Source organism: Ambystoma mexicanum, chromosome 13 (genome assembly GCF_040938575.1).
Source record: "Ambystoma mexicanum isolate Mex_15411 chromosome 13, UKY_AmexF1_1, whole genome shotgun sequence".
In the NCBI taxonomy this organism is placed as follows: domain Eukaryota; kingdom Metazoa; phylum Chordata; class Amphibia; order Caudata; family Ambystomatidae; genus Ambystoma; species Ambystoma mexicanum.
The window spans coordinates 189,439,929-189,467,791 of record NC_090938.1 but is presented as its reverse complement, the minus strand read 5'-3'; the positions used below and the strand labels follow the sequence as shown (position 1 = coordinate 189,467,791).

At 43.6% G+C, this 27,863-nt stretch overlaps 1 protein-coding gene across 1 annotated transcript; it reads right to left on the bottom strand.

Moving 5' to 3' along the window:
• Positions 1 to 311: 311 nt before the first annotated feature.
• On the bottom strand, positions 312 to 27,182 carry GPR37L1 (G protein-coupled receptor 37 like 1). The gene is made up of 2 exons (XM_069633587.1): positions 26,085 to 27,182; positions 312 to 2,361 (listed from the first exon to the last, which is right to left on the bottom strand). The coding sequence occupies exons 1-2, from the start codon at positions 26,871 to 26,873 to the stop codon at positions 1,552 to 1,554; spliced, it is 1,599 nt and encodes a 532-aa protein (XP_069489688.1). The 5' UTR covers positions 26,874 to 27,182; the 3' UTR covers positions 312 to 1,551.
• Between the last annotated feature and the right edge of the window lie 681 nt (positions 27,183 to 27,863).

Here is a 27,863-nt window from a genome sequence, read left to right as displayed (position 1 = left end):
AGTTCTGTTTAAATCACCTACACATAATTCTTCCTTACGATGAGAGATATCTAGCTTGAGAAGCAGGTGATCTTTGATCTCATCAAAGAAGAAACATCTTTATGGTCATAGATCCATTTCATAACACAACATTAAGCAATGCTTGAACCATGTCTGGGATAAGCATCTGAAGAGGGAATTGGGATGTTGACCACTCTTGATTGAAAAAGGGACTTGATAGGCATACATCACCATCTATAAAACCATAAAGGCCTAACATGTGTACACTCGTGGAGACCATTGCAGAAAAACAACAACTCTGAAGACACGAAAACATTATACAAGCTAATTTATTACACATATTTACATAGGATAGATATAGATAACAAATGTGTTATAAACACCACATGAATGCTATGTTAGCTTTTCTGGGCCACATTTATCAATGCGTTTCTAAAATGTGGCTGAAACTGTGATACATTGTTAATCAGAGTTTGCTAGAATTGGGTCCGTACCCTGATTGGCTAGAGGCTCCAGCACATTGGTTATGGTTCGGGCTAATGCCGACAATGCAATTCATTTGCAACATTTACTATACCTCTACTGATAGAAGAAAGACCTCTTGACTAAATTATATGCTACTAAATATTTAAATGGCACCAGTGATAGCATACTTGTTTGGAGTGTTGTTCTCCAAAGAAAGCTGGTGTCTACATTTTACCATATCATAACGCCTAATCTGATTTTGGCAAACTGCAGCATACAACCGCTCAGGGCATGGTTATTTACCATGGTGAGTACTACTCATGAGGGGCAATCATAAAACATGTTTAAGCCCCAATACTATAATATGAATGTATAGACCTTTGGTTGAGGTGCAGTTTTCCCCACATTGAGTATTAGCTTATGGCTTACACTCAACAATCCCAGTTCAGAAGGAACTTTCACTTTTGTGGGAAACAGAAAATCGACAATCCTTACTTTTTAAGATCCATCTTGCTCAGTGGCAAACACAGCAGCTTCCAATGTTCCTGCATGTTATATATGGGTATAGCCAACCAGTATGCTTCCAGGGATGAAGGGGGGGTATTGTTATTGACTTATGAGCTACTCACACGAAGGCAAATGCAGCAAGGGGCTATGAGGACAGCTGTAGGGTGGTCAATTTCAGACCAAATTACTGTCCTAAGAATTATTAATGATTATGCAATCTTGGGTAGTAGCATATATGTTTTGGAGACACACTTGGCTGAGGGATGTTTAAAAGCAGATACAAATTGGCTAATGTATTAATTGAAATGCTGTTGTGTTCAAATAATTGTATGCTTGTCTTTACTTTGATGTTTAGGTGTTGTGTGCAGATGGATTCATTGCCTGGTTAACTAACTCAGCTGCTTATTTTAACATGTTTTCTCCAGACTCCATTTGCACAATTCCACATAAGGCGTACTTTGTCAGCATCCTTAGCATTGTCTTTCTTATTATATACATTTCCAAAACTTAAAAAAAATAGTGTTCTCTGTTGGACTTCAGCAAATAGCCATCTGAAGCATTTTCTGATCACATTTCACCTTAGCATGGAGTGCCAAGTGCCATTATTGGAGGGGGTGAATCCCTGGGCTTATCAAAGAAAATGGAGGAGGACAACTCTGTCTTGATCTTGCTGTCTGACCCATCACTTGACACTGTGTCCTGGCCACATTCTTCACAGCAACAGCAGCAGCAGTCCATGAAAGCCTGACCCAGGGATTTGCAGAGGCAGAGCAGAATCACTGGGGTCACAGAGGACTTGAAGAACATGAAGAATTGGTTAATAAGATTGAGCAGATCCAATGTTTGCTTTGACATTTCCATCGACGTGTAGGCCACCAGCACATTGCAGATGTTTTCAGGAATGGTGCAGACACCATAAACAATGGTCAGTCCGACTACAGTCCAGTTGAGCTGGCTCTCTCGTTGGCTGTGCTTCAAGCCATGGCATTCGGCTGTCTTCTCCGTGGCGCGAATTCTTCTTGTCACCAGTTGGCAGGTAATGGTAAATAGGATGGGTAGGCAGAAGTAGCAGCCAAAATACCACCACATCCTTGCATTTTGGTAGGTGAGAACGAGGGAATAGATGGATTGCGGTAGGTTTGTTGATGGTTTCATGGTGCAGTATTCTGTGACAACACCAGAGACGGGTGATGTATCTTGGGTGATCTGCCACAGGAGGATCTCGGGCAGAGCCAATGTCATGGAGCCAATCCAGATGATCGCCAGTTTAGCAATAATGGAATGGCACTGCTCAATGGACCTCACCTTGGATTGAGGGCTCGTAGCTGTTTGGAATCTGTCAATGCCCAGTGCACAGAGACTAAAGGTAGTAACACCAAGAGATGACACCTAAAAAATAAAAAAGAGAGCATGGTATTAATGATGATCTACTTATGATGCATAGTTGTCCTCATTCCTATTTTTGTACTGCAAGATAATATAACCAATACTCTGAACAAAATGAAATGGAATTTACAGGTACATAGTCGAGATGCTCTGTGAAATGTACCCTTCCAAGGTGCATAGTTCTCCATCATATAAAAAAACACAACCTTCTCCATGACAAAGGCCTTCTGAAACTCTGCCTTCCAGACTACAAATGAATATGTATAAGTAATATTAACAACCGTGATTTTATGGTCACACTCCTAAACCTCACTCTTTACCCATATGTAAGAGGTTTGGCCAGGTTGAAACACATTACAAAATGATAAGGAGAAGAAGAGGTGTTATTGGCTGTTCTTGGAGGCCTCAGGGAGTCAAAATGTGTAAATTGCTTCCATATGGTGTCAATGTCTAACTTTTCTTCGGTGTCCATAGGGAAACATGTCTGTACTCTAGGGAGATTAACAGAAGAGAACATAACCCAATCCCTCATAATTAAGTTTACTAAGGTCTCATATTTTGTGCACATTTAATTCAAAAATTGCTACTTTGCGAGATTGAGACCCTCTAATTGAGAAAGAGACACTCCTGATTCTCATGGCATTTATAAAACATGTTACATGAGCTTCCTGTATAATTGGCAACATCACTTTATTTTGTAGGAAAGACAAAATGAAGAACACACATTTCCCATTCCTTTCTTAGGAGAAGAATGGGAACCACATGGGTTCTTCCTTTTGCCCCACTCTATTCAATCTATACATTCAACCTCTTTGTGGCCATTATCCATGCTTTTGGCCTGCTATGTTATTCCTACGCCGATGACACCCAAATCATTGTGTGGTTGGATCTTACGAAATCTGATTCGGCAGGTCAACTGAAAAATTGTCTGCTAACCATTGGTGAGTGGGTGGCGAGAAATTGGCTTAAGCTTAATGCTGAAAAAACATGGGTGTTGGTGGTGGGTATGGCAGCTCCTTCTCTGTTTTGGACCCCAGGGTTTTGGCTGGAGAGTTTTGGCCCTTTTCCTCAGCCGGTTCCCTGAGTAAAAGATCTAGGCATTAAAATCGCGGCCTCTCTTTCAATGGCCAACCAGATCTCTCTTGTCTGCCAAAGGGCCCTCTTTAAGATATGGACTCTCCAGAAAGTCCTTCCTTGCATACCTGCTAAATTCCACACCCCTGTTGTCTCCTCCTTAGTCATTAGCAATGTCGACTATTGTAATGCCCTCTACTTGGCCCTTCCTAAACATCTTCTGCATTGTCTCCAGCTCCTTCAAAATGCAGGTGCCAGAGCTGTTCTTTGCCACCCATGGGGTGCTCATATGACCCCGCTACTGTGGCATCTTCACTGGGTACCTGTAGAGCAACGTATTAGGTACAGAGCTCTATGCATAGTGCACAAGTCCGTTTATGGACTGGGAGCTGAATACCTTCAGAATAAATTTGGTTTGTGTATACCATCCAGGCCTCTTCGTTCCCAAGACCTGAATACAATGCAGCCATCAAGGTTCAGGCTAGTCCGTATGGGTGGGCGTGCATTGTGGGTGGTGGCTGGAAAGGCCTGGAACCAGCTCCCTTTCTCTTTGCGCAATATTGAATCCCATTCATTGTTTCGCCAAACACTTAAGAACTTCTTGTTTTAGTTTTCTTGAGGATTGGACGGTCCCCCCTCAGCCTAGCGCCAAGATGTTCCTGGGCATATGCTGCGCTCTACAAGTTTCCTTAAGATAAGATAAGACAAGCTTGGGCCCCTACAATTTCCAGACTTGCCCACTCACCTGCTGAGGGTTGCATGTGATTTTATCGCCTGCTTTTACATTGCCAGGCTTTTAAACGTTCACATTCCATCGAATGTGCTCATGGTTTTTTTTTTTTTCGGAACGTTGGAAGATGTTTCAACCAGCTGTGCATGCTACACCGCATCTTACCTTACTTACATTCACCCACACAGCCATGGCCATCATTTCTCTAATACTATCCAAGCTAGACTATGCTAACATCCTCTACCTCAGCCTCCCAGATTACCTAATGAGGAAAATTCAAAGAGTCCAAAATGCATTTGCCAGATAACTTCTCAGAATGAAGTGATTTGAAGATATCACAGCAGCATTACATACTCTCCACTGGCTATCCATCAAAAAAGGGGTGCATTTCAAAGCTTTGTGCATAGCCTATCATTCATGCCTCAGAGTGGGCACCTTACTCCTTCAGAAGTATGCTTCAACAATACAGCCCTTCCAGAACACTTAGGTCCAGCAATGCTGCACTAGTGCAGTCCCCAACCTCAACAAGAGATGGCCAGGGGATCCTCTTTTTCAGTTATGTGGGGTGAAATCCATACCCTGAAGGACAGAAATATAAGGCCAGAGTCATTTGTGAATGCTCACCAAAATCTAAGGCCAGCACAGAAATAATGTCTGACATAAGGCCTATGGAACCTAGCATCTAAAGGAAAGAAAGTGTGCTTTAAAATCAGATATGTTCAATGCATTTCAGTAAGGAAAACAAATACATGTGGCAATGATGTTTTGACAATCTATGGATAGCTGCACGGACATCTAAAGAAACCACAGTGCACAGTATCTTCAATGGGATACCAGAACTGTGCTCCAAGCAGCTAACGTGAAATGGAGCATTGCATGTAAATTAAATAACAGAATGTCATTTTAGTCTTTCCCTCCAAATTGACAATATGTTAAGCAAAATGCTCACTACCCTTTCAAAATTTAAACATGGTTTCTGCATTTAACCGCCTTGGACAAGGGACAATTTAGAAGTGACACTTATATATATATATATATATGCTGAAACTGTGTGCATTATAAGATGTCATTTAAAAGTGAAATTGTGTGTGAGTTAAAAGGCCATGTGCTGCTGGTCATTTTTCCCAATATGAAACTAACCTCCAGGACCTTCCCTCTGCTGCCCTGAAGAGAGGCCTGGTTGTCATCATCAATCAGAACCATTCCTTAAAAAAGACAAGAAAGATTTTCATGGCTAGATCAAAAACACGATGAACCCCAGATAGAGCCATGTGTGTTCTGATAGCGCTTGTGACCAAGGTCACAAGTCCCATAAAAACTCCATTAGTGGGGCCATTATTATTGAAGGGGGAGGCAGAATCTAAACACAGACCTCTCTGCTTATGTCACATGCCTGAAGAGAAATGAAACTTAGGATTGGTGGGGGCTGGAGTGAAGGAGGAGGTTGTGAAACTGCAGTTGATTAAAATAGGAGAAATGCATTTTATCGCATAAAATGGACAGCGTACATGTCACAATGGCCATTCCAGACTTTATTAAAGTTATTAAAGGTGACAGTCACTCCCTTGTAACCATGCTACAACGATTTTGGTGGGATACATGTAACTAAAGTTATGAAGGAAAATGTGATTTGGGCCTTCCTTTGTTACCGAGAGAGGTGAAAGTTGGATTTGCGCATGCAGTCATAATTAATATGGGGACTGTAAAGTGGTATATATTTCAGTGATATGGCTCCTGAGTAAATTAAGAAAAACTGTTTCTCTGCATAGGAAGGGCGTGCAGATTTCAAACTAGTCTTATCCGACTTGCCTTCAAATATAGTTCTTAAAAATGTATTCATATATGGAAAGATTTTGAAATTCAGGGTACTAGCCATGTTGAGAGATTTCTGTGTCAAAACATGACCACGCCCATGTGTCAAAGTGGGATGATGAAGCTTTCTCCTCCACAGCTATCCCTAATCACTGCCCCATCCCCTTGTCCTATCAGCGCAGAGGTGGTAGGCGGGTAGTGATAATCAACCAACCCCTGGTGCGAGAATCATGACAAGTTAGTTATGTCCTTTGCCCTATAAATAAACCAGTTTGCATTGGAACTGGACTTCTTCCAATAATTCCGAGAGGTGACCTGCTGCTAAAATCTGGCAAAAAACATCCCAGCAGAGAGGCATAAAGCTTGCGTTGGAGACAGGAGCCAGGAGACATAGAAGCTGATTGGGACCCCTTGGAGGACTCGGAGGAGATCTTTGACTGACCCTCTTCCTGTCTCAGAGGTGCGCTAGTGTTCCTGATGCCCAGTCCAAGGCCTCTCCTGTAAGTAAAACTACCCCAAAGCCATAGATTGTGTAGGCCCTATATTTTTGTCAGCATTGTTTTGGTTATTCCCAATAGAAAATACTGTTTGTCTGAGTAGATCTGTAGCATATTTAATCAAAGTAAATCAATTAATTTCCCTATTGAAATCACGGGATCTGTTTGTTGGCATTCAAAACTAACAAACTCTTCCCAGTGTGTTGTGAGCTGGTAAAGACATAAAGATTTGCCCAAAGAATTAATCCCAAAGACCTGTTTCCACATGTGTGCGCAGGGTGTAAAAACGAAATTCCCCATTGATCCCATTCATTTTAAATCAGAAGTGGAAAGCGTGGTAGTGCCTTTGCATATGCAAGGTGCAAAACAAAATTGCCCCTTTGTATCCTTTGTGTTCTGACCAAAACCCAAAGCCCTGCCTGTCCATGTTATGTGGAGCAAAATGAAATTCCCCTTGCTTTTCATTCTTTCACATTGCAGGTGCGATGGTCACATTGTGCTCTGACCAAAACCCCAAAGCCCTGCCTGGTCTATTTAGATGGAGCAACACAAATTTCCCATTGCTTTTCTGTCTCCCATATTGTTTCTGTGATTTATACCCCCAAATCGATTTTCCCATTGTGTTCCCACTCTCTGCTACTGCCTTCCATTCAGAGCAGTCAAGTCTAATGGATGTTTTGAGGGCGGGGATTGCTGGGAGAAAAGTACTATTTATTTATTTATTTATTTATTTATATTTATATAGCGCGCAGACAGCCCAGGGGCATTCTGGCGCTGTTACTCGCAGGAACTTAGTTACAGGGGGTACAGGATTGGTAGCAGTAGTTGGCACATTATGATTGCTACAAACATATTAGTCATTACAGCTCATGCATCTTTGGTTATTACATTACAGACAGTTTATTGGCACACATGGTGCTGCGAAGACCTTATGTGAAGAGGGTGGTTTTCATAGCTTTCTGAAAGGCAGTGAGGGAGGGCTCGCCTCGGATTGTGGGAGGTAAGGCATTCCAGTGTGATGGTGCGAGATAAGGGAAGCTGGAACCTCCAGCTCGGGCTCTTTTTACTAGTGGTACACAGAGCATGTTTGTTAGGATGTGCAGTGCATCTATCTTTATCTGCTAATCTACAAGTGTCTATCAGTTCCTACACTGGGCTCTCTGTCACCTAGTTACTATAGAACATAGAACTGCATCTTATGTAGAGAGTTCTAAGGTGGGTCAGTGAAGACGCAGGACTCAAGTGGGATGGTTGTACTCCTCCTGCTGGGGGTCGTCCTATGCTATCAGCTGAACCTTCTTTCCAATAAAGGTTCTCATTACTAAACTACTGAACGTTTCAAGCCTGCTCTTTATCATAACATTTGGCGACGAGGATGGGATCCGATGCTATAGGATTAACCCACTGGTTGGCCTTCGGAGGATACAGGGTGGATTCTTTGTGAGAGGTAGACAGGGGCGGTGAGGTGGATGCACTTGTGGGTCAGTGTCAGAGCTTTGAAGATGATTCTTTCCCTTATTGGTAGCCAGTGGGCTAATTTTCTGGCCTCAGAGATGTGTTCTCTTTTCATAATACCTTGGGCAGCGCGGAGGGCATTGTTCTGTATGATTTGTAACCTTTCCAGGTTTTTGTTGGAGGTTCCTAGGAAGAGTACATTGCAATAATCTATCCTAGAGCCAGTGATTGCTCTGCCTATGTTTGTGCAATTCTCTTTGGAGAAGAAGGGTCTGACTGCGTTGATTAGTTTGGCGTGGTACGCAGCTGAGGAGGCTATTGCGTTGACTTGTCTGTCCATGGAGAGGTTGGAATCCAAGTAGACACCAAGAGTTTTGACCAAGTCTGAGACAGGTTTGACTCAATCAATTATTACTGTGTGTGTTGAATTGTTCTTTTTCTCTCTTGGTGGGTGATTTAAAATGAAATAATTGTAACTGCATATCCTAGTGTTATCTCTGTGCTGGTGCCCTTACGGAAGTCATTTTTGTTTTTGTATTGCCACAGTATTGTGGCTGATGTTAATCTATTTGTGATTTTTGGTTGAAATAAATTAATTAATTAATATATATTTTAAATACACACCGGCTTGGTTCCTAGTCCATTGCAGCACCGGTTATTCATTGGGGTTGTGTGCGAGATGGGTTGGAGGCCTTACCATAGAGTACCAAACAAACTAAAAGTGATTTGTTGTGCATCACATCTAGTGGGGGAGAGGAACTCCCTGAGTTGAGTGTGACCGTGTAATAAACCGCAGCAGTTCTTGCCACAAAACTGTGGAACACCCTACCCAACCCTCTCCACCTGAAGGAGAACCAACTAACTTACAGGTAACAGCTCAAGACTGGGCTTTTTAACCAACCATTTTGAAAGAAATAAAATATAATAGCAACCAATTAGAAATTGTGCACCAGAAACGTTTGGGCTAATTTACAACAAGAATTTTCCGAAGCTCCGTGCACTTCCATCTGCAGCAAACCAAGCTCACTCATGGATCCTCTCATACGTGGCACTGGACCACACCTTTGATCTCAGTGAAATCTAGCACCAAGTTCAAGGAAGTGATAACATCCTTGCCCCCACTCTCCAACCCCCACATCCCTCAATGAACTCCTGACTACTAGAATCTTGCATCCTTACACCTCCCACACTCCTACAGATGACCTTCAAGGTCTAGTGCACAGATTCAGACCCTATACATCTTCTATCAACAACCATGCTGTTAATGTTTGCACTCCACAATCCGGTAGATGCCAATATGGCTAACCTGCCCAGTCAGTACCAACCACAAACAATTTAGAGATTTTCATATTGAAACATTGGTAACGGTGCTTCCAACCTGCATCCATCCACCAAAGGTTTCTGCATCTGCCTTCCTGCTATCCCTCTAGCACACCTTGTCCTCCTTTCTTACCGAGGCCTGCGCAGCGACACCAACATTATTGGCAGAACGGCGCTATATAAAAGACCCCTTTACATTACATTAATAGAACAAAGTATTACCACAGATGTCATTTGTGAGATGCCAGAGGTAGCGGCTGCTACCCTTATCATTTGGTTTGGTACCCCTGGCACAGCGCTTGCAAACACAGAGTTGAAAATCTCGCATGCAGGGACAAAAGACGTGGGTTCTCATGTATTGAGTGACTGTGAATGCAACATGTCCCCTGGGCGAGCATTCAACCTTGTCTCCAAATACTCTGAAGGTGGTGTCTCGTCAAGTTTCAAAAACATAGTTTCGAAATAAAATAATTTCGAAACAAAAGCATAGAAAAAAAATTTAGAATGCATTTTTTTAATGTTTTTTTTATATATGAAATATATGTATATTAAAATTAGTGCTTTTTCCCCAAAAAACTGGGGGTTTAGGGTGGAAACCCCCCCAAAAATAACATGCATTCGAAAAACATTTTTTCGATCCTTTTGTGTCGAAACATTTGTATTTCAACACTATGACTGTCAAAAAAGTGACTATAAACCTCTGAAGGTAAAAGGCTTGCACACTTCAGAAATGTAAGAAATACATCAGACACTTCATGCCCTGGTCCTTCATCAGGTTGGCCTCCTCATTATGAGAGCTGACCGGGGCTGCTCAGTTCTTGCCTTCCTATTTTGTTTCATCAATACCCATGGATTCCCTTCACCAAACAAAGAGGCATATGTATTTTAACGTTGAAATAAAAGGCATTGATGTGTTTATTATATCAAATGATAAAATGTCAGACATTTAGCACAATCTATGTCCTAAAATCCGTGTGATTTGCCATGAACGCATGATCTCAAACTTAATTTCAGAATGTGAAGCAAAGTGAACATTTGGGGCTGTGACGTTTGTCCAGAGCAAATCTTGTTCAGTTTACCAAACGGGGGGAAGATGAAAGTGGTATTTGCAGGGTGATTTAACTAAATGAATTAATATGCAGCAGAGTCTTGGAATAAGGGACATTCATTTAATTGGATCGAGATAAGAGTACACCGTTTTCCACAGAATTAAGAGCAGTTCCATGGGGTCTGGACGAAAAGATCGCATCTAAAATGCCGAATGCACGTTTAGTGCGCATTCGGCATAGTAGATAAGATCTAAGCCCATAATAACGAACAGGGGTGTGGGGGTATCTCCCACACCTGCAGTTCAGTATTATGGGCTGCAGGAGATGCAGGGGTGCCCCCCCCCATACATTATAGGCAGTGCAGGGGACAAACGACTAAAATCCCAAAAGACCAAATTACACGAGGCGGGCTAGTGGGGTCCATGATTTAGTAATTCGGTCTTTTGGGATACGTTATTATAACGTACATCCGTTCATTGGTCCTGTTTTGTTATTTGAATTGTGGTACTGGTCTGTAGGTATGATGGGCAATGCTACAAGTGAGATAATGCAAAGAAAAGACAAGACCTGGATGAAATAGTCATATGACATAGGACAAGGTGACGTATCTGGCACACATTCCAACTCTTGAATACAGATGTACTATGCTCCTGAAAAGCGATTCTTTATCAGCCAAAAGTAGCCTGTGTCCGGTGTCCACTAAAGCCCAATTGAAGTTGTGGCCAAAACTCTCCAGTGAAGAGAGGCTGTGGGGTGGGGGAAGTCTGTATCCAGGGGGCTGCAGCTACATCTTCTGAATGATAGCGGCGGTTCATAGTGATAATACCGAATACCAAAATCTCGAAAACCAAAATCTCGAAAACAAAAGGCCGAAAAAAAAATATCGAATTTTTTTTTTATGACGTTTTTTTTTTTTATTTTAACCATTTTTTTTACTTACCTGACCCCAAAAACACATATAAATAAATTAATAAATAATTCGATATTTTTTTTTTCGAGATTTTGGTTTCGAGATTTTTGACATTCGGTATTATGTATTCGGCCTTTTGACTGACCACCGATAGCGGCAGGTAGGCATTGGAGCCTACACCTAGCATAGAATGTCCCCTAAAAGACCACCTCTGAGTGCATGCTCCACCAATCTATGTATGATTCATATCAGTCCTTAGAAACCAGCAACCCTGGCTGCTGGGGTGTGAGAGTCTCACTTAAAGAAAAACAACGGATTTCCTAGGTGGGATTGAGGCCACATGCCTGCTTGCTGGTCAGAAAGGGTTCACCTAGGAACAACTGTTGCTACCTGACCAGCCAATGGGATTGGCAAAAAATAGTATAATCAGAATTGGCGATAATTTCACCCCACAATATCTTGTTTATATGTATCTTTCTGCCTAGCAAATAATTTGCAGGATGTTGGCACACTGCTTTAAGGTTTGAGAAGGTGCCTTTGGAGGTTAACATCCTGCTTTAGAAAAGAATGGTTAGTTCCAATTGCTGTCAGGCTAAAATGTATGCCTTAACAGACTTCTTCCCACTCCAGTGCTGGGTGAAATCTGGCAAGGAAGGCTCACTTCCAGAGAGTGCTGAAGTCTGCTCTCCTGCGCTGGTGCGCTCCCCGATCTGCTTCCTTTCGGGGCTCACTCTCGCTGCTCCTTCCCACTCGTCTATGAAACTGGCAGCCATACTTAGCCTCACCGCACGACACACCATGCCACCTTCCTCCCTCCACAACCAACCAAGGGCACTGTCTCACGAGCCCATCTCAGGTGATCCTGACAGCCTTCTTAATGCAGTCGAACCTCGCCTTGTATGAATGGGGGCAGATCCGTGCATGCCGGATTATAAAAAAATAACTTCATTATCTTTTTTTTTTTTTAAAGACATTATTAATACCCACACCGACATGCTGATTTGCTAGTTGTGTTAAGTGAACGACGGGGTGTGCACGGCTGGCTTAAGATGGCAGGCCATTAAAAGCTGCGCGCCCCCCAACCCCCCTGCAGCACTTACAACGTAAATCATATACTTTCTCCAACTCTGTCGTTTTAGTAAGAATAGTGTTGGAGGTCCTGATAGACAACTGTATATATTAATATTTCCATGTATATTAATATTTCCATAACCTTAGGGCTTAAAGGCTGTTAAAGGAAGATGGCTTTGAATCACATACTTGTCCATGTGCACATTAAAAAGGCAGATACAAAATCGGCCATGACTTTGGCTCTGTGCATAACACTACTAGGTTCTTTGTAGGCAAGCTTGTTTTGTGTTATTAGATGTACAGGTCTAATTTGGAATCTGCTAGAACACTGCAACCATATATGACAGAACACATCACCCCACCACTGCATTATTACCATGGCGGTGCATGTTTAAATGTACCCCATTCTGCTGAAACACAATCTGGGGCTCGTGTTGTTTCAGTAATCTACTTTCTCTGAGCAGTAGCTTGGATTCTACTAGCATTGGTGGTGCCAACTGTAGGATACTAACATGCTTCCCTAATGCCGGCAGGTATGTAAAGGAAAGTGCAAAGACGCTGTCTCCAACAGGCATTAGCCACACATGTCCTCTACTGTTTGTAACTGCAATTTTAAGCAGTCAATCAACACATTGTGGACCTGATTTACAAAGGCATTTTACAATGTGCAATCCCATTGAAAAACACTTTGTAAATCAAGCCTGGTATGTCATATAACTAGTGCACTGCAAAAGTATACATACATGTCTTTATATGGATGCCATTTATTCAGTTGTGTTTTTTTATGGGGTATTAGGTCTACCTGGGGAAAAAGCACTAACACCACTGTTCAAGGCAAAGATAATGTTATACATGTGAGGCTGAGTGGGTGACCTAACTTTCAAGTAGAATTAATTCACTTAAGGTCCTGACAGTTTAAAAAATAGAAAGGGGTCACCACTGACAAGGGAATCAGTCAGACTACCACCCAAAAACACCTTGTTGCTATTTTGACGGCCCCTGGGAGCAGGGTCGAACCAGCACACAAAAAAGGTCCCACCTCAAAAGGAAAACACTCCCAAATTCATGAACCATAGTTTGAGACTTCAGCAGTGTTCCGGATTGCATTTTGGGAAACAATTGCGGCACACGGTGCATCTTCACGGACATTGGGCTGTAACATTTGTCAACCCCACCAGCTGCTCAATGCAGCGTGAGGGCACTGTATAATAGGTGTCCCCCTGGCACGTGCCTTATAAAAGCCCATTGAAATAACATTAAAAAATCCAACAAGCTCACATTGGCCCACAAAACTAACTCAAAATGGCCGTCTGTGCCAGTCCTTCAGAAATTGACTTGGGGTAGGGGGATCACAAGCAGAAATGGTATATGCAAAGTTAAGAATCTGCTCCCTTCTTGCTTGGGGGATTGAAGAAGAAAGTCACAATTACATCTGGCACACCCCCCTGACCTCACTATTACTTAGTGGACCTTGCGCCAGCAACAGCTGCATTTGACTACCTTATTCCCGAGATGCTCCAGTTATCCGAAAATGTATTCGACATCAAAACCTGGAAAATTCGGTCCAGCACGTTTGACATGCATCCAGAAAGGCCAGTGATACCCATAAGCATTACGCTATATTAATTTCGGATTCACTACAAATATTGGTGTTTCAAGCCTTTAGAAAAAGGTATTAATACAGCCAATGCTTTGATATCTGCCACTTTGCAACTCAGAAAGCCCCATTGACTGGCACTTGGCATTGTCTAGAATGGATGCATTCTAGGTGAAAAAGTCCCTGTATAAGAGATCGGGAAGTGCTAAACAACAGACCATTCCAGATTGTAGTGTGCCAAACAATACACTATTCCAAATTGTAGTGTGCCAAACAATTGACCATTCCAGACTGTAGTGTGCGGCACAATACACCATTACAAATTGCAGTGTGCCGAAAAACCCATTCCAGATTGTAGTGTGCTGAACAAGAGCATTCCAGATTGTAGTGTGCGGAACAACAGACCATTCCAGATTGTAATGTGCCAGATAAAACATCTCAGATGGTGGCATGATGGCAAATAGAACAAAAGCTTTATTAACTATTTCTTGGTTTTACCGGGCACTTCATCATCCAAACTCCTTTATTTAAGGCCAAACCTGGGTAATTAACATATTTTGATATCTGGCTCCTTTCTGTCCCCATAGGTGTTGGATAAAATATCTTTTGCTGTAATTTGTTTGGACAACATTTTAAGATCACAGCACGTATTGGAGATACTCTCAATGTGACCAGATTTCACTGTAAAAGCTTTAGAGAATGTTTGCCAATACCATAAAGCATATTTACAGGTGCCAAAAGTGTTTGAGGACAGGCTAAGTCATTCAGCACAGATTTGACCAACAATTGATTTTGAGGAGGGTTTCTAAAACTTTTCATTTTGAGACCCAGCGCCACAACAACGCTAACTCCATTTTCAGAATGGCCAAGTTGCTTATTACATATATCATTCATTGATCTGCTCCATCAGTGACCTCATAACACCCTTCAACTAAGCCTCCTGAAGTCCCGCATGAGGGTTGCGGGAATCCTGCTTTATAATGTTTTTAACGAGGCAGAGTCCCTTCGAAAAGTCTGGTGCTTGGCCAACACGCGTTGGAGGAAACGCAGCTCATACAGGAGTCTACCCAATGCTGGAGAAGGTGATACCTCAGCCATGTCCCACTCTTAGGCCACCATTTCGACCAGTAGCGGAGGCAGCTTTTTGTGCCGGGCAGGCGGGGGGTCACATAATAGGGTGCCAGCAGGAGACTTTGGGGTACACTGGGAACAAGGTAGGGGTTGGGGGGTGGGAGTGCTATGGCCCCCCTGCCCTTCCTTCCCCCCGGCTCCACCACGGATCTCACCAGCATCTTCTCCCAGACCCTTACGCTCCACCTATATTGGGGTGTGAAACATAAGACCACGAAATTAATTGAGACCTGGAACACAAAAGCCACCAGTTCCGACAAGTAGCAGTTTGGGCAGTGGCCTTATGGCCACACTATGGAAGAGCAGAAAGAGTGGATGCTGCCAACCTCAAACAGACTCAGGTCTACAGATGGATGCAAGGAACACAAGGTTGTGCAGTAATATGGCCCATATGGACAAGTGCGCTCTTGTGTGCAATAAAAAAAGGACTGCATGGATTTTGAAAGTTGCAAAGAGTCAAGAACTTTTATCGGCAATGATTGCAATGTTCCCCTCGATATCCTTAATCCCCACACTAAGGAACCCAGAGTAAGGTTTTACTACTATTTCCAGACGTTACCTGGATTTACGTTCAAGCGAAACTGCGAACCCTGGGTGCCCATGGCACTGCTCTCTCCGTCCTACGTGAAGTTGGACCTAGATTTTTCTCATTGCCCACCCTTGAGTGTTCTGGTGATGCCCCCTTTGCCAAGTGTGTGAGCGGCGTTGGAAAAAAGGCATTGAGGGAAAGACCCAAAAAGTAGATGTGAGACAGCTGAAGCTAATGTTTTTTGGACATTTCATTAATGTCTAATGTGGACATGTGTAAGTCTGCCTTCCTTGTTCATGTAAGAAAGGAGGTGTGATCTAGTTGTTAGATACAGAAGGATGAAGGAGACCTGGTTGGGACAAACTGAATTTGCAATGATAGCAAATGGGGATTCATATAGTACGTACCCAGAGCCAGTTCCCCATGATCACCCAGAGCGAATCATATATTATCTATAGGCCCATGCACACACACACACACATTAATTGTAATACCAAATAGTAGTCGGAACCTTTATATAAATGAATGTATGTATGTGTGCGTGTGTATGTTTGTCTGGTTATACAAATCCACACCGTTGAACTCACTGCTACCAAATTTTGCATGGATTCCTAATTTTCTGGGCCAAGATTGTACTCTATGTTTGGATGCAAAAAATTCACTCCGTAGACACCTTCATTTATTGATGCTTACCCCGATTCACTACAGTAGGTACTAGAAGGAGGCAACATTTGGAAAAGTGTCTGAAGCAAAATGTTCGATGTGTTGGTTATTTCTTTGAAATGTATTACTACTGTATACAATTCGACAGTGTTTATTTATGCATTTTTAAAGGGAATTAAAAAAAATATATATAATTATCACGCCACTCCAAATATGGGAAATGGCAAGGTTGCAGTTTACTTAAGTTTATTCACAAGAAGAGAGCACAATCAATCCATCTTTCTTGGACATTTTCTCAAATGTGCTGAAGCCATTGAGTGACTGAAACATGATGCAAAAAAAAACGAACATTACTTGGAGAAGCTCCATCTGAGGCACAGCGAAAATCAATATCAAGAGCTTCTGAAACAACACAACAACAAACAGCAGCATGACCTGCCAACCACAGGACACAATCAACTTTCTCCAGGGCAAATGAGATGCCAGAGCAAACTGAAGCAAGACTTGCTGACCTGATGACATGAGCAACATCCCTCAGGGCACATGGGACACCAGAGCAAACTGAAGCGAGACTTGCTGACATGGTGACATGAGCAACATCCTTCAGGGCACATGGGACACCAGAGCAAACTGAAGCGAGACTTGCTGACATGATGACATGAGCAACATCCTTCATGGCACATGGGACACCAGAGCAAACTGAAGCGAGACTTGCTGACATGATGACATGAGCAACATCCTCCAGGGCACATTGGACACCAGAGCAAACTGAAGGGAGACTTGCTGACATGATGACATGAGCAACATCCTCCAGGGCACATGGGACACCAGAGCAAACTGAAGCGAGACTTGCTGACATGATGACATGAGCAACATCCTCCAGGGCACATGGGACACCAGAGCAAACTGAAGCGAGACTTGCTGACATGATGACATGAGCAACATCCTCCAGGGCACATGGGACACCAGAGCCAACTGAAGCAAGACCTGCTGACATGATGACATGAGCAACATCCTCCAGGGCACATGGGACACCAGAGCAAACTGAAGCAAGACCTGCTGACATGATGACATGAGCAACATCCTCCAGGGCACATGGGACACCAGAGCAAACTGAAGCAAGACTTGCTGACATGATGACATGAGCATTGTCCTCTAGGGCACATGAGACACCAGAGCAAACTGAAGCAAGACTTGCTGACATGATGACATGAGCAACTTCCTCCAGGGCACATGTGACACCAGAACAAACTGAAGCAAGACTTGCTGACATGATGACATGAGCAACATCCTCCAGGGCACATGGGACACCAGAGCAAACTGAAGCAAGACCTGCTGACATGATGACATGAGCAACATCCTCCAGGGCACATGAGACACCAAAGCAAACTGAAGCAAGACTTGCTGACATGATGACATGAGCAACATCCTCCAGGGCACATGGGACACCAGAGCAAACTGAAGCAAGACCTGCTGACATGATGACATGAGCAACATCCTCCAGGGCACATGAGACACTAGAGCACATGAGACACCAAAGCAAACTGAAGCAAGACTTGCTGACATGATGACATGAGCAACATCCTCCAGGGCACATGGGACACCAGAGCCAACTGAAGCAAGACTTGCTGACATGATGACATGAGCAACATCCTCCAGGGCACATGGGACACCAGAGCCAACTGAAGCAAGACCTGCTGACATGATGACATGAGCAACATCCTCCAGGGCACATGTGACATCAGAGCAAACTGAAGCAAGACTTGCTGACATGATGACATGAGCAACATCCTCCAGGGCACATGGGACACCAGAGCCAACTGAAGCAAGACTTGCTGACATGAGGACATCCTCTGGGGGCACATGAGACACCAGAGCTTTATAAACATGGATATCAGGCCACATTGGTGTTGTGAGCCAGTAAACCTGGATACAATCCTCTTACTACACTCTGCTCTTTAACTCAGTCTTCAGAGCCCATAACACTCGATATGTAACTGGTCTGGGTCTGTAAACTTAATTTCAACGTCTGTATCTTCTTAATCAGAGTACTGAATAAGCCAGATCTGTTTCACGTGGCACAGAACAATGATCAATGATGTCACAATAGGTCAAACAATCCAACCAGGCATCATCGATCGAATCCTGCTTTTGTGGCAATTCAACCTTTATGATGGCAAAGAAAGATAGATTCTGCAATCCATGATGTTGGTGATTGTTTACGATGAAGGGCAAGTAGATAAAGCAGGGATTGTTTCTTTCAGTAGGTTGACTCTTTCACGACAATTCAAAGGGCAGATCTCTGACACTCTGCCCTCAATATACTCCAAATGAAAAAATCCAGCAAGTGATGGTTAGATCAATCAGTAGGTAGGTCTGGTGTACCCGTGCCAACTGAATCAACACAATGATATTTTTGACTGCAGGGATTTAAGGGTTTCCTACCAAAATGTGTCTTCTAATGGCAGTCAAAGGGTTATGCATTTGAATAAAGGGACATGTGGCTTTTTCCAGTTCCCTTTCTGGCTCTTGTCTCCTAACAAGATATTTTACAACACTGGGGACAAGGCTGGGGGGCACCCACATGGCTCAAGTTCTAGGAATGAATAGCCCAGATGGTGGGCAAGCAGCTGAAGGTCCCTACATGTACATATTCTACATGTACATATTGTAATATGATTTACTATTCATAATTCTAGTCTTACACTGTTTGTTAAATAGGGCAATGAGATGTCCGACATATTTAGGGACCGGGTTGTAGCCCCATGCTTAAATATTTTAGTTAAAGTCTTGTAGTGTATACATATGTTTCCGCTTGTGTTCTGTAATGGGTTAGCTTAGTTTGGCTTAGTTTGGTATAGTTGCATTGAACAGGTGCTGTGAAAAAGGGCTATACATATAATGAAAGGGCACCAAAATAGGTTAGCTGAGTTTAATTTAGTTGAGTTTGGCTTTGCTGGTTATAATTTAGATGGTTTTACCTTTGTTTCAGTTAGCAGAGTTTGCTTAGCTGTGGTTGGCTTCGCTTTCTTTTGTTTAGCCTACTTTGGTTCTCTGATTGTGATACAGGTGAGTTTTAATGGTTTAAGTTTTATTTGGTTGAGTTTGGCTTAGCCAAGTTTGGCTTAGCTTTCCTTGGTATAGCTGAGTTTAGTTAATCTGCGCTTGGTTTAGCTGTGTTTTGTTAAACTTGGTCTTAATTAGCTTTGTTAGGTTTTCCTAAGTTTGGCGTAGTTGATCTTGGTTTAGGAGAGGTTGGTTTACCTATGTTTGCTTTACCAGAGCTTGGTTTAGCTGGGTTTATTTATCTGACTTTCGTTTAGCTAACATTTGTTTTGTTGAGCTGAGTTGTGCAACTTGGTTTTAGCTTAGTTTGGGTTAGCTAAGTGTGTGATAGCTATATTCTATTGGTGCTGTAATAATGAGTTGCAACGAATTAGCTGGGTTTGGTTTAATTTATAACCTGGGCTTGTCTGGTTTTCATATTTACCTGTTCTGCATTTAGCTCGATTCCCTTAGCTACATTTGGCTCAGCTGAGTTTTATTTAGCTGAGTTTGGCAAGATGAGCTTGGTTTAGCTCAGCTTGGGTCAGCTGAGGGTCACTTAGCTGCACTGCGCAGGTTTAGCCGAGTCTGGCTTAGTTGGTTTGAAATAGCATAAGTTTTATTTAGACTTTGATGTATCCATCTTTGGTTTAGCTGCATTTGCTTAGGAGAGCCTGCTTGAGCAGAGGTTTGCTTAACGGCATCTCATTTAGATCAGTCTGGCTTAGCTGGGTTTAGTCATATGATTTTAACTTTGCTCATTTCATCAAGACTTTGTTTCATTTAGTTGTGCTTGCTTTTGTTGTGCCTGGCTAGGCTAATCTTGTTTAAATGTGATTGGATAGGCTTTTTTTATTTCTCTTAGTTTGATTTAGCTGTGTTTGGAAGGGTGAGCTCTGTTAAGGGGCGTTTGGCTTAGCAGTTAAGCTGTGGTTGGCTATGGTGATTTTAGCTTACCCTCTCCTGGTTTAGCTAAATTCAGCTGACTTGGTTGAGCCACATTTGGCTTACCAAGGCTTAATTTAGGTGAATTATATTGAACTAAGTTTAGATTCGCTGAGTTTGGTGAAACTGGGATCAGCCTCTGGAGTTAGCTTACAAAAATTCTTTATGCTAAATCTCACTTAGCCGGAATAATTTAGCTGCATTTGGTTTTAATGAGTTTGGATTTGCGGTGTATGACCAAGCTGGGGTTTATGTAGCTGCCTGTGGTTAAGCTGAGTTTTGATTAGCTGACTTTGGTTTGTAAAGTTACATTTTTATCAATTTAATTTAGCTTAGTTTGGTTTAGCTAAGCTTAAATTAGCTGGTTTTGGTTGGTTTGGTATGACTTAGCTGAAGTTGGTGTTGGTAAGTTAGTTTTAGCTGCATTGAGCAGGTGGTGAATTGTTGTGTGCTGCATTAAATTATTAGACAGACTTAGTTTAGCTGGGTGTCTTGTTTATTCATAGTGGGTTTGTGGGCCTCGTCTAAGCCTATCCCACTTCACCTTACCCGTTTGATCTATTTGCTTGGAATAGTTGTTGTAATTATGTGCACTTCAATGAGATAGATATGTTTTGTTACATTGAGTTGTTTGGCTAATATTGATATAAGCCTATATTTAATTACCCCATTGTTTAGCATTCTCTTTTATCCCTAGTCATTATAACCAGTTTAACTTCCTATGGTGGAGAGTTTTTACAGAAGGCAGAGCTCTTGCAATGGATGGTCAACTTGAGGGATTGTACTGTAGTACCCTCAAAAGGGGCGGAGTATCGGTCAAAAGGAGGCTGGGCACGGTTCTCCTGGTGACTATGTCACTTTCACACACCACTTGTCAGTGCTTAGTTTTCATTACACAAAATATTGTGCCTTGAAACACTTGTGTATAGGAGCACTATAAATAAAATATCATATAATTAGTATCAATCAGGTGCTTGTATCATTTTTGTTTTCAATTGAAATGATCAAGCCTACAAATCCCAGAAAACATTAGTTTGCTTGATACTAGGCCTGGGATGGAAAGTTGTGTCTCAGAGGGTCAGGTCATCATAGGCGTGTAAGGGGTTAATTAAGAGTGTTCCATTTAACCCATAATGCAGCAGGATTAAAGCTGTATTGGATTATTTTGCTTAACAGAGGTGGACTGTCCTGTAAATCTACCAGGCAAATCCCTAGAAGGTGGATGTCTCTGAGAGGCGGTAGGGCTGGTGTCGAGTCAGTTACATTAATGACTGATGCATGGCTCACTCGGTCTCCACTCTTTCGCTATGTTAGAGACACTGACCTGCTTCCTGACATATGACTGACTCTTCCCAGCCCCACCAGCCTTTCATGGTATCACCAAGTATTTCTGGTGTCTACAGGTTTTCAATCAGACCTGAAGCTTCTTCATAATGTTTATCAGAGCTGCAGTGACTAGCCAGGACTTATGGCTTGTCTATTGCTCAGGTAGTATGGGTGGACTCAGTGCCTTTTTGCTCAAGGTATGTCACTCTAGGATAGAGGTAGGCAACCAGAGGTTTTTAGCCTAGAGCCCTGACTCCCCAAACCCAGTATAGGGAAAGTTGAGGGATCAGGGAGTTAAAGGACAACATGCTTGCAGAAGCCGCAGGCGGCCCAACACATGCCACAGGTTAGAACCCAGTGGATTACTGCAATGTTTGGTAATTTCGATGGCCTTCATAGTATAGAACCACCTTGCTATCATGATTTGGTTAAAACAACAATGTTTTACCAGAATGATAATATTGCCAGCTCAAACTGGTAAGAGGGTCAGGGATGGCTGTCGTTGCAGACCACACATTACCCGGGGAGCATTGAATTGGCATTCATTCTATTTCAAAATCTTCCAAAACCTAGGGTACTGCACAGAGACAAGACCCTTCTTTCTCTCCCGGGCACCTCTTTCTTCTTACCGTCCCCAAAGCGCTTTGGCGAAAGCGCTATGTACATTCAACAAGCAACAATAACATTATCATTACAAAGGCGCATTTTCGCATCACAAAGGGTCGCGCTCTTTCACCCCTCTCCTTCTGACTGCCTCAGAAGCATCGTTCCTGCCTGCTTTGGGCAGGGGGGGGGGATTTGGTAGCTCAGTTGTCTGATCTCCTGCTACACAGATGTGCATGGGAACCGAGCAGCTCAGGTTCGGTTTGCGATCGGGTCGACTCGGCTGTTCATCGTAACGAGTGATACAATGAGATTAATTGAGTTGGGTGATCCTCTTCTGCCTCCATTTCCCCCTAACTTTTTCCACATCACAGATGCTGCTCTCCACACCACCCACCCTGTTTACTCTCCGCCTTAGGGTCTAAACTCACATCAGGTCTTTCTCTCTGATTCTCTTTCTCACACACCTTCACCTTCGTCACCACCATACCTCAATCCACACATTGGGCCCGATTCATGGAATATTTGCCCAGTTCAAAGTGAATTTGCACTGCCGACACAAACCCTGATTCATGGAACTGTGCAGAGTGTATTTTTGCCGTGTAAAGTCCGGGCAAAGTCAGTGCATAGTCATTTTATTTCCCCAGCCTGTTAATATTAACTATTGACCTAATTTCTCTGCTTTCCTTTCTTTTCCATATCTAACAGCGAGATCATCCCATGCCCCCCGCCCATGCTCTTCGCCATTACATCGAGCCCCCTGCCTGGCCTCCCCCTGTGCCCCTCTCTCCTTTCTCGATCGGATTGAAGCACCCCAACAACTCAACTCAGTGCCCCCTATTTCTTTAACTTGATCAATGATCACAAGGACATTCTATTTCCCCTCAGTCTGCTTGCTGCTCCTCACCCCCTGCCCCCAACACCCACACAGCCTCCGCCTCACTTTTTCCATCATATAAAACCCAGAACTTCCCAAAACCAAGAAATATTTAAAGCTCTTTCTGCCCACCCAAACCGACGCATAATAATTTAGCATTTATATATAGCATGTTGCTGAGATGTAAAGGTCTGTGCTGTAATATTGTCCACATTTCAACAGAAAATACCTGTTTAAATTCTAGCTCCCACCCACGCCCTATTACCAAACCGTGTGATCCTGAACAAGCGATTTTACTTTCCAGTGCCTCCATTTGTTTTCCTTGGGAATTTAAAACATCTGAAAGCCAGGGTTAAGGGCAGGTAAAAGCTTGACATGTGCATCCATGCTGGAGTAATTGGAGGGCCACTCTGTCGTATGGCAGCTGAGTTGGGTAGGCTGATACCCAGGGGCAGAGCCATCCTCAAAGCTTTGGGGGATGGGGGTCTGGATGGCAGTTTTGAAAACTGTTAGTGAGACGGGACATTAAACCTATTGCACTATTGATCCAGCCCCATTGCCCACTCCCCAGGACCAGGAGGCTGAGTTTATATTACACTTTCCTTTGGCTCATTAGATCCATCTTTCACTCCAACTCACCAGAGGCGTAGCCGTGATTCTGTGACAGTTGGGCCTGGAGCTAATGTATTAGGTCACACGCTAAGAAAAGCCCGTAGAAGGAAGGGCACTTGTTTTGCCCCCTGGCCAAATGCACAGGAGTGACAGAGCCCAGCGAGGGAGGGCAAACCAATCAAAGGGCAGTGGTCAAAGTGGGCGGGAGCGGTCGGGAGCGGTGCTCCTCTACTTCTTTTAATTAGGTTTTACTGTTCCTATACTTTTATTTTAAAAAGAAACCGTCTGAAGAAGTTGAAACTTGCCCTTTCAGTGCACTGCACAGGACGTTTCCTTAGACAGCAGGCACAGGTGTTTTGGGGTTTGTATTGTGTGTGGGAGGGGCATGGCGATGGGGTTTGTGGGGAGCAGTGCAGGCCAGTAGGGAACATAGTTCCACTACTTCTTTTCGTACACTTCGAACACTGTCAAAGGGGGTTGTCACCTTGAGAAACGTTTTTAAATAATGGATTAAAATAGTGCACTTTTCAATACACTTTCTGTGATAAATTTGGTAAAAAGCCACACAGTTTGCAATCGGTTTTGTGGGCTAAGACATAAAAAGTCAGTTAGATGCCAAGCCACCAATAATGCACAGGAGCATTTTCATAATGCCTTTGCCCACTATATGCCAGTACTCTGCAAGTGTAAAAAGCATTTTCATATTGATTGTGCTCACACATGTCCATTCTGCTCCACCTATGGCACTATTCCTACATAGGAAAATACTCATTTTGGCTTTGTCCATAATGCCAGTAAGGATACTATATATAAAAAGCATGTTTATGCTTGTTCTGCCAATACATGGCAGTATCCACATTTAAGAAATTACTCCTGCTAGCTTTGCGCTAATGCCAGTGAACAAAAGCCATGCCACAGTAAGAAAACAAATCGTGGCTGCCTACACAAATCCCCCACACAAGAACTCTCATCATGTTGTATTTTCTCCCTAACAGCAGTAAAAAATGTCATGCCATAGTAAAAAAACACGAATGCCCCCACCCCAATGTAAAAATACTTAAGTTGCCTTTGGCCTTAACACCAGTAATAAACTGCTATGCCAAAGGAAGAAAACATGCTCTTGCTAGCTAGCTGGTAAGATAGCTCAGCGGGCTGAGCGCATGCTATTGTAATCTGAATGTTATTTACAGGTTCAAATCCTGGCAAGTCCAACTCAGACTTACATACTTCAATGTGACCTCCCAGATCTCTATCCTCCTCTATGGATCGTGTACTATTATGTTGCTTTTGCACCTTGTTACCTCTCTCTTACTCTGTACTGTACTGTGTTGTCCCTGCTCACCATGTTGTACCAGTGCCGTGATACTTACGGGTTCGGGCGCTGTCAATACATGCAATAAATAAATAAATAAAGCTCATTAAATGAGTGCAAACTCTGTATAGCACTTTGGCGAAAGCGCTATATAAATAACATATCATTACACAAATCCCCCCATATAAGAACACTTATGTTGCACTCATGTTATATTCCTCCATGTAAGAATAGCTATGTTGCCTTTGACCTTAGCACATGTAAAATAAAATGCCAAGTCAAAATAAGTAAACATGCCCTCCCCGTGTAAGAACACTCATGTTGGCTTTGCCCTTAATGTGAGTACAACATTCCATGTCACAGTAAGACCAAGCCAGGCCAGCCCCACTGTAGTATTTACTCCAACACCACCATCACATAAAAACACTCAAGTTGGCTTTCCTTTTCCCAAAAATGGCAGTAAAAAATGCCATGCTCTTGTCAAACAAATATCATGCTCCAATGCCCATCCCCAGATCCCAGCGTGCATACACACAGCTACACACCCAGAGATCTAGACACATTCAGGCACATTCACCCACCAGTCACGCGCCCCCAAAGATGATCTGTCATTCACAGCCGCACCCAGAACATTTATACTGTCTGTTCATTGACACCCAAGCCACACCCATGTACACCATTCACGCTTCATTCATAGGTGTGCACTTGCAGACACCTCTTAGCATACAAACATACACCCAGTTACACACTCCCTCGCATGCACGCATACATTCATCCATGCATGCATACATACAATCCCTGCATGGACACACATGCACTTTTTTTTAGTTAATGGTAATTATTGAAAGCATGAGCCAATGAAAAGCTGAGCCAGCAGTTAAGCCTTTATCTGCAACATGTGGCTGTGGGGGCGTCGACTGATATCTCCAAGGCAGGCTTTTGTCCTCTGCCTCTACTTACACTTCAATGCCTGTTTTCTCACATGGAAGAGCAGTGTATTTGCTTAAGTAAATACACTGCTGTCTGGGGTGAGACATGCGACAGGTTCTAGCAGTCTGAGTCCTGGGCTGGGCGTATCAGCAGAGTGATGCTTGCTGCTTCAAATTGGGGGGAGGGAGGGCTTTGCCCATGCCTGGCACCGCTGCTGCCAATACCTACACCGACTTACCTCCATGTAGGGCACAATTCTGCAGGATATGTCTCCCAGGAGCCTCATCTTGGAGATCTCGTTGAAGATGACCACGGGCAAGCAGAAGAACAGGATCAGAAAGTCCCAGAAGGCCAGGCTGGCCAGGATGGAGTTCCAGGCGCTCTTCATGTAGTAGTTATGCCACACGATGCACATGATGGACAGGTTGCCCACAATGCCCACGGCGAAGACGATCAGCGACAACAGCATCACGGCGTAGGCACTATACGAGTTCTCGGTCACGGGGTAGAGTGGGTTCTGTACCTGCGGGCGCTTCTCCCCACTTGGTGTCTGGTTCCCGTGGGGTCTCCTTTCTTCCTCGCCTGTCGCCACGGGACCACCTTCTCCATCGTTGGCCGCGTCCGTGCTGGAGGCTAGTAGGGGCTTGGTAGGCCTCAGGTGTGCCTGGTCAATGAGTCGAGGGTACTCAACGATCACTCTTGACTCGTACTGCTGTACAGACTTGGTGTCACTGTCGGTCGCGCCTCTACGTGGTCGTGAAAAAGCCCCCACGTTATCTAGGAAACTTTGCCGTTTCCACCTGCTCAACAGCGGCCCATGTTGTCCAGGTGTTTCCAAAGGAGCACTCCCAGCCTCTAAGCGGTTGATAAACACGCCAGCGTCTTCACTTTGTCGATTCGCCCGCCAAGGGACACCGGCGTCCCACAGGAAGGAAGCAACGTCAGAGGCTCCTGCATCGCCACTGCTGGCCATCACCTCCATCGGCCACAGGATCAGGCCATGAAAGACCGACCAGGCGAAGAACATGGTGCTGACACCGCCAAAAAAGTTTCCCAAATGAAGTCTGACGTGACCGTGTGTTCTTTTCCTCCTCCTTGAACACCCAGGCACTCAGCACGCAGAAGATTTGAAGAACAAATGACAATTTTTAAATCACAAAACCCCCTAAAAATCCAGTCAAAGATGAAGCGTGCTGTCCTCGACAGGCCAATGTTAACAAACTCCGAAGAGAAATCGAACTCTCGGAGGGGGCTGAGTTAAGACCAGTCTGCGCCTGCCAGCCTCCCTGCTGATAAGTATTCTGCCGGGATGCCCGTCTAAGCTTATAAAATAGCTCTTTTATTCTTCCCCCCGTCTCGTTTTCTCTTGAGTCCCCCACGCCCCCTCAGTGAGAAATCTCGAATCAACCTGTGCTCTACTGCCCCCTGGCGGGGATTGCACAGCAGCGCAGTAGAGCTCCAGCGCACATAATCAGTGTACAGAGCAGGCGCATTGCTCCCCGCTCACCCCCTTTGTGCGTCCGGGGTCGATGGCACGAATACTCCTGTGCTCAGAAGGATTGCTTAGAATTGGATAAAGGCATTTTTAAGCTCGCTGAAGATGCCGCATGTTTACTGGAAGATTCGTTCTGAAAAAACCTAAATAAAAAGAAGGCATGTCATCTGGTAATAGTGTACACAACCCACGAGTTGAAATTAAGTATTTCAGTGACACTGATAGGTGTTAACTTTGCGTTGCAATTTCTCCAGTAAAACACAAGCGAGCATGTCTGGCACAAACAAAATCCGATTCTGTGTTGTGTTCCTCTGCAGCCCAACTACTATGTAAGTTTGGGTGTGGGGAGGGTGTAGCAATGAGGAATACAATAATCATTTTTATTTATTCGCATTTTTTTAAGCGCTCACACAGCCCGCAGACATCGAGGCGCTGTTACAGGAATTGTGTTTTTTTTTGTAATTGTTTTTTTTTTGTCATAGTTGCGTATTTATAACACGCTTAAATACCCAGAGGTTTGTA